Source organism: Triturus cristatus, chromosome 2_2 (assembly GCF_964204655.1).
Source record: "Triturus cristatus chromosome 2_2, aTriCri1.1, whole genome shotgun sequence".
In the NCBI taxonomy this organism is placed as follows: domain Eukaryota; kingdom Metazoa; phylum Chordata; class Amphibia; order Caudata; family Salamandridae; genus Triturus; species Triturus cristatus.
The window spans coordinates 208,612,943-208,620,974 of NC_140582.1; the positions used below are offsets into that span (position 1 = coordinate 208,612,943).

The 8,032-nt window shown below is 50.6% G+C and overlaps 1 protein-coding gene across 2 annotated transcripts in view; it reads right to left on the reverse strand.

The window, feature by feature from the left end:
• ENOPH1 (enolase-phosphatase 1) overlaps window positions 1-7,821 on the reverse strand; it is a 166,110-nt gene extending 158,289 nt beyond the window's left edge. The window contains exons 1-2 of one of the 2 annotated variants that reach the window (XM_085641237.1): window positions 7,659-7,774; window positions 2,615-2,711 (exon numbers count right to left, since the gene is read on the reverse strand). In XM_085641237.1, coding sequence (XP_085497363.1) covers window positions 2,615-2,632 — 18 coding nt within the window. In that variant the 5' untranslated portion in view covers window positions 2,633-2,711; window positions 7,659-7,774. Of the gene's footprint in view, window positions 1-2,614; window positions 2,712-7,658 lie in introns of both variants that reach the window. The other variant, XM_085641236.1, reaches the window with a different exon arrangement.
• Window positions 7,822-8,032: the final 211 nt, after the last annotated feature.

The following is an 8,032-nucleotide window of genomic DNA, read 5'->3' on the forward strand; positions in this document are numbered from 1 at the left end:
CCTGAATCGTCCCAACCCTTTCCTTAGGGTACTTAGAGGCTTACATGTAGGTAAGTCCCTAGATTTGTCATGAGAAAAGATTCATTTTAAGACACCACGTCTTCTTCGACCGTCTGGGCACTCTGGACTTCACTGGACCTTGCGCTGGGCTCCGATACTGCAACTGGGAAGACTTCTGCTGCTCCTGCTCTCATCCTGCAAGTCTGCTGCAATGTATGTACCTGTGATCAATACAGGAAACTTCCAAGGCCTGTGGGCATCCAAGACACCTGAAGGAATCTCCTTTGAAGGGAAGAAGTCACTTCCCTGTATCTGCAGGCACCTCAACGAAGCTGACCGGTCTGTTGATCCTGGGCTCAAACAGACTCCAAAAAGCTCAGCAACACATGTGGTGGTTCTTCTCATCCCTCGAGGCTTGCCCTGTCCTCTCACCAAGTCTGAGGCCAGTATCCCTCGTCAGTGCCGCAGCAACCGAACCCCTGTGTACCGCGTCGACTTGCCGTTGCAAAGGCTTGTTGACTTCCTTCAAGATCTTCGGGCTCCAAGTAGACCCAACCTCAAGCATCTTCTGTGACCAAGATCTTCGTTCTAACCTCACCTTTGCACCGTGGGCCGGCATCTTTGGTGAGCTGCTCGAGGTCCTCTTGCGACTCCAGTGCCTACGGCCTGCAGGTTCTCTTGAGGGTCTCCTTTGATTTCTGCCGGCTCCCCTGATTGTTTGGGGCCTGCATTGACTCCCCTGGTTGTAGTGACTCACCTGGATATTGCTGGTTCCGACACTGCAACTTCTTCGTGTTCCACGTTTTTTGCAGTTGCCAAGGCTTGTTGGTGCTCCCATAAGACACCAACTCCTCAACTCTCGACATCCGATGTGGGACTGCTCGTGGTCTTCCACAGCATCGCCTGGTCCGCACAGCTGCAGCTCCAAGGTCACCGTCAACTCTCCTGCAACACCGGACATCGGTGAACATTTGTCTTCCGTGCCTCCTGGTCACTCCTGAGAGGCATAGACTCTGTCCCCTCTGCTTGCAGGTACTTCTAATCTTGAATCGCATCTTCCTGAAGTCCTCCATTGAGTTAGACAGCAGTTTCCTACGCCACTTCACACCTATGCACCCGGCTTCCCTGGTGTAGATATCCTGGTTCCTAGGGTATACACGGGTGGGGTAGCTCTCCAACCTTCTGTCTTCCACTGTTTTTTTCAGGGTCCACTTGGAAGGGTCCTTCTTCTTTGAAATTGCAACCGCGACATACCCATTGACTTGTATTGCGCTCGCTGTCATGTTCCCACTCTGCACACATCCTCCGTGGCGTTCCTGGTTACTCACCTCAGGTGGATTCTTGGGTCCCCGGCAATTCTAAATCTTCTGTGTATTGTCTTGACTTGAGTTGTGATTCGCATACCACTATTTTAGTATATTGTTTGGTCTCTCCCTGGCGACCACTGTGTATTTGTGCTACTTACCTGTTTTTATTTCAAAGTATTGTGTACACTGTGTATAGCTCCAGGTAGGAGATGTTTATGTGTTACTGACTGTCTTATAATAAATGCATATTTTTATAAATACACTGTGTGGTTCTTTTTCACTTAATCTATACCTATAAGATTATGCTCTGGTAAAACAAGCTACTTTACACTTCTTCTGGACTAAGCCGGAGGGCTGCGCTCCACAACTACCACTTAGAGAGCTTTCTAAGGTTGTCTAAGACCACTAAAATCACCATAGGGCTGTCCGGATTAGTGCAGGTTGCCCACTTACATAAGTGTGCACCATATACTAACCCAGCTTCTCACAAAAGGAGGCAGCTTCTAAAGATTCCCTTCCACCAGAGGGCAATGCGCTCAACAAGACAAGCGGTCTTGGCATGCTTCGACCCAGGTGCTCCACAATTAAATTGCAGACTAGTAAGATTTCTCGAGCTAGCCGAACAAAAAATACCTCCAGCCTCCGCTCACAGACAAAGCCAGTTCACCAGATGAAGCCCTACTAGAAATTCGCAGCTGGCCTGCTAGAATTTGTGTAAGTAGGCCCGGACTCTAATGATCGCCAGCAGCTTCATAATCCGGTGAACCAAGCACCACCTACTTAACCAAGGAAGGTATGCCGCCACCACCAAGGCAGAGCTGGGACTCTACAATGAAGCCAGCTCCTTATAATGTCTGTGAAGCACTTTCACACACTGATTGCATTGTTTGCACCGGCAAAAAACTCTGTACTAGTACACAGACATGTCACCTACTTTTTTTTTTTTTTTTTTTTTTTTTTAAATCAAACTGCGTTTTTAACTATTACCTCTCAAACCCCAACTTTCAACAATGCTCTTTGTAAAAATGTAAGCGTGCAATTCTACATTTTATCGTGTTCTTACGGTTTTAATTGAAGCTTTTGTACTGCAATGGTTTTTAGTAACTATGCACCTGAAATAAATTTGAATTTATCTGTGGACACCATCAGCAGCTACGTTCTCTTTCAGGCACTTTCACAGGTTTTTAAGAGGACCATTGATATCACTGGTGACCAGAAAATAAATCTCCTATATCTTTTTGATACTCTCTGATTTTATAAAATAGTAGGCTAGTACATACTCTGCGGCCGAGACATTCAAGACTTACAGCTTCTGCCTTTTTCATGGTGTGCTCAGACTCCGGACTAGGAATGTTGTGGTATAAACACAGAGCAGAAAGAACAATAGAACACAAAAATGTACACCTGAAAAGTCAGAAATAAGAATAATTGTGGTTGGAAAAACGGAGTGCAAATAAACACACAACGAAATTTTACAAATGCGTAGATAAATAATGAAAGATTTTTAAAAGGCCACAGTGACAGAGGTATGCAGGAGGAGCTCCCATGTAAAGAGCACCATGGGCAAGGTGCAGTAGTCGCTGGAGGAAATAAATTAGGCTGCACTATATGGTGAAAATCTGACAGGGGAAGCGAATGGGCTGGATTGAGGGGGGGGGGGGGGTAAATGTATTAGTACAAAGGGCCTACTCCACAGGTGAAAAAAATCAAAATAGTATAAGTCATGGTGACCTCAAAATAGTTATACTAATAAGGTGAAACACCTAAAAACACCACATAATTAAGACATGCTCAAACCAACAACAAAAAGAAATACAAAGTAGTTACTGTCACAGCGTTAACAGCTATATAATATTCAACCCCATGTTTAAGATTATTTTCGGCATTTGTAATTTCATCTGTCATATCAAAGGTGAGGTCAATTATCAAAGCAGATTTTTTTTTTTTTGGGAAGCAGGGAGGCTGTAGAACCATCTAAAGCTGTCTTTAGGCCAAATCTTTAAAAAAATGTTTAACTTTATAAAAACAAAGAAAAAAAAAAAAGAATTGTCAAAGCCAATAAATCTGTTCTTAGTAAGCCTGAGATATTTCCAATTGTATTATTTTATAAACATGCATTGAATTGTAAAATCTGTGGTGTTTTTGAAATGGCTGGCGTGAGTTAAGTTCCCGATTCCCAAAATACACACATGTATTGAGAGATGAGGACTTGTGTTAACACCTGAAAAGGATAAAGCATACCAGTGTTGCAAAACCACTTGTGCTATACAAATACACGCAACGACAATAATAGTTCACAAGGCGTCTTTGACATGGATTAGGAACTCTGAAACGCATTAAGGTGGATGAATATTTCGCAGCAACCAGCAGAAAACAGTACATATTTTTTACAGCTATAGGCACTATCCCTGCTTTGAAAGGTTGCAGAGGTTCTGCTTATGTCATCAATCTTTCTCCAATTGTTAATTTGCTCATGCGAGGTGCATGAAGGTTTAGGCACTGTCCTTGCCCTTTAAGAGCCGCATAGGTACGTCTACCATTAGCCTCTTAATTCCCGGATATACTGTGATTACTGTATTGTATGTATATGTGCTGATTGGTTGCATTTGTGACGACTACTTATTTTATACAATCTCTCTTCAGTTGCTGTACAGGGTCATTATGTCCAAAGAACCTTATTTGCACAGCGTTCTATCACAATCAGTTTAGCAGCACATTATCAAAAACTACTAAAATAAAAAAGAAATATTGATAACTGTCAAAAACGAGGGTGAACGCAGACGTTTAAGATTGTGATCTCGTAATTGTTGAACGGACATGTTCTTGCAGGTTGATAAAGGTATGAAAAGCGCGTGCCATGATACACTTAAGTCTACTTAGGTATTTTGCAGAGGCCGCCGTTCCTCCCCGAAGGGGGGGGGAGAGGCTCAGGGGCCGGCGCCATAACCCGCGCCGAAGGTGGCAGAAGAACCGGTTCTGGGCGCCTCCGGCGACCGGAAGCGGCAAACGGTAGCCCCTCCTGCCCACGCGCTGGCCTCGCGGCTACCACCCCCCCCCGCAGCCAATGGGGGGGCGAGGCAGGATGCAAACCCCCCAATGGGGGGGCATGCCCAGATCGGCGGGAAAAGAAAAGGGGAATATAAGGAACCGCTCTCCCAAGGAGCTCCTAACTTCGGGGAGCAGGGAGAGCGGCGCACCGTGGTGGGACCCTCGCAGTGAGCGTGGGAAGGAACCATTTGATCGAGGCGACCCTCACGAACAGCGAGCGGCGGAGATCAGCACCAGCGCCGGGCGAAGAAAGTCACGCTCCCTCTACCCGCAAGCTTTCTACCGGCGACCAGAGTCCCAGGGCTCCCCTCGAGCCACCCGGAGAACGGGGAGGATCTTACCGCTTCACCGGAGCGGGCCGGCGGTGGTGTGCCAGGTTTTCCAAGACCGGGCTTTCAAGTCCTGCCAAAGCAGTCCAAGTGACCTGAGAGGTTAAATTCTCGGCACGCTCTGGTTCCCGGAGCAGCTCCTTCACCCGGCATCGCCGCAGGCGCACTGGTCGCGGGTGCACCCAGCGGGACGCGAGCGCGTTTCTGACGAACGTGCCGGGACCGCCTTAAAGGGACAGCGCACCGCAGACGGCGACAGGGCTTGGGCCAGTCTCGCGTGCACCACAACGCTCCTTTAAGAGCCTGAGCAGCGGGGAAAAGCAGCAGATCGGTGGCTTGGGGGCAAAAACTCGGCCACGAAGCGGAGAGAAGGGCCGTTGGAGTGGGCACCCGGCCCGGAAGTGCTTATTACGTAGTTGGAAACAAGGCATAAAAAAAATATATATATATATAAAGCGTCATTTGGTGCATAAGCAAGCGGCAGCACCCCGCCAACAGCGATGGCAGAAGGGCAACCTGAAGAAATTACAGAGCTCCTAAAGCGCATCAGGGAGGCAGCTGAGGTGCATGGCAGGGAATGGCTGAAGCCACATTTGGGCCTGGAGGGAGAAGTAAGTGCAGAGGCACAAGCAACGGATGACGCTGGCCCACCATCGCCCAAGAAGCAGAAGACGGCAGCACCAGGGACTGCTGCACCAGGGCAGGCTCAGAGGAAGGTTCCCAGGAAGAAGCCGCAAAGAAGGAACCCACCATCAGGGGGCGCACCAAAAGGCGACAGCGGCGGAGACCCCAGCAGAGCTACAGGCGGTGAGCATATTTCGACCATTGTGCAAGAATGTGTAAAATCAATGGCGCCGCTATTGCTTAAAGGTCTTGGGCAGGGGGCCGGGGAAGCCGGGGCGCAGCGCGCAGATGACGTGTCCGGCTTGCCATGGCACTTGATAGATCCCGGGTGGGCGCGCCAAGCCCGACTACAGGGACGGCAGAGCAGTCAGGGCAATGCGGGGTCCCCCCTGGCGGCATGGAGATACACGGGCGGCATAAGCGCCCCAACGAGTGAGCCACCAGCTGCAGAGGGCTACAGCAGGCCCAGACCCGGCCTGTCGGCAGGGCACAAAAGGTAGCGAGTTGGGGCCTAACTCCGGGGGGAGAGAAAGCTACCCCTCCCTACACGCAGAAAGCTTGGGTGACCAACCAAATGGTGGTCCCGGTGGTAATTGGACCAAAGAAAGAATACCAAGGACCAACAACAGAACTGGTTGGGGGGGTCGGGTCATTTACGAACTGGAGATACAACAAACTACGAATGGGGGGGGGCACGGCTTTGTGTCCAAAGATATGGCAGTTCGCAAATAACACAATATGACCGAAGTCATGCCAAGATGTATGTAACCATAATAAAAACTGCGGCCAACAACGACCACAACTGTACCATCCTTGTTGGCTAAGTTCTTTGGGATCGCAGGTGGGGCGGGGGGTAGGAGAATAAGTTCCACCGGTTAGGCGCAGTGCGAGGGTTATTGCAGAGGCCGCCGTTCCTCCCCGAAGGGGGGGGGGGAGAGGCTCAGGGGCCGGCGCCATAACCCGCGCCGCGCCGAAGGTGGCAGAAGAACCGGTTCTGGGCGCCTCCGGCGACCGGAAGCGGCAAACGGTAGCCCCTCCTGCCCACGGGCTGGCCTCGCGGCTACCACCCCCCCCCGCAGCCAATGGGGGGGGCGAGGCAGGATGCAAACCCCCCAATGGGGGGGCATGCCCAGATCGGCGGGAAAAGAAAAGGGGAATATAAGGAACCGCTCTCCCAAGGAGCTCCTAACTTCGGGGAGCAGGGAGAGCGGCGCACCGACGTGGTTTCCTGCAAACCCCACCAACCCACACCTACGATACAGCAGTGTCGCAGTGCTGGACAGCAACACGAGCGTTTGCGGAAAAACGGTACGATGGTTGGCTAACGAGACACACCGACAGGGCGGTGTGTAGGAGGAGGGCCGCTCACCTTGGGATGCCGCACGGCAGGGTGATGTGGCCTGGCCAACAAAAGAGGGGTAGCAAACTGAGACGGCGCTCGCGGCCCAGACCCGGCCTGTCGGCAGGGCACAAAAGGTAGCGAGTTGGGGCCTAACTCCGGGGGGAGAGAAAGCTACCCCTCCCTACACGCAGAAAGCTTGGGTGACCAACCAAATGGTGGTCCCGGTGGTAATTGGACCAAAGAAAGAATACCAAGGACCAACAACAGAACTGGTTGGGGGGTCGGGTCATTTACGAACTGGAGATACAACAAACTACGAATGGGGGGGCACGGCTTTGTGTCCAAAGATATGGCAGTTCGCAAATAACCCAATATGACCGAAGTCATGCCAAGATGTATGTAACCATAATAAAAACTGCGGCCACCAACGACCACATCTGTACCATCCTTGTTGGCTAAGTTCTTTGGAATCGCCAGTGGGGCGGGGGGTAGGAGAATAAGTTCCACCGGTTAGGCGCAGTGCGAGGGTTATTGTTTTAAGGGGGGGGGTGGATATCAGTGAGGAGGGAGAAAACCGACAAATGAGGGCGAGTTGCCATTTACTTATGTACTGAACATAATTCGACAATAGTAGAATATCGTATCCAGAATATTTTAGTGGCCAAGGCACAATTTTAAGAACTACAAACCCCATAATTCAGTGTGCTGCTGATTCAAATACACGGGATTGTCAGGAGCCAAAAGCCACACGAGATCACATGTCTGCTACTACTCTGGAGTGTGAAGCTCTCCGTTGTGTCTGGATGCGGGGGTGGGGGGGTGTTGCCAAGTACTATACGGAAGACCGTGTCTACTCGGGCAGTACATGCTGTAGTTTCTCTAGCATTAAATCTGTGTTCTGTGGTATTCGTATCCCCTAGCAGTGAATGCTTCTAGGTGTGTCAGCGAGTACTTCCTCTCTGGGATGTGGCGACGCTTGTTTCGTCTGGCAGGCTAGCCTTCCCTCACCTTCACGAAGCTGATGGGGGTCGTGGTGCCTTCTATATCCAGAAGTAAAACCGAGGCCCCAGCAGGCAATTGCACAGGACGCGGCGCCATCTCCCGGCAGAAGGCGCAGAGGCCGCGTTGCAGTCAAAGCACAACAAGGGATAGCGAATCTGCTGTTCGGAAGTCCTCGGAGCTCTGCCCTATTGGCCAGCTCCAAGGGCTCTTCTGTAGCCACGCCCCCTCAATGACAGCGGCGCCTCGGCTCTGCATCGGCATGGGCAGACAGAAGCAGCTGCGTGCCGAGCAGAGCTATACGGGAAAAACATACACCTGCCAAATCTATAGCGCCCGTCAATTAGCGGCTCTGGAAAACGCTGAATGGGCCTGGTTTGTTT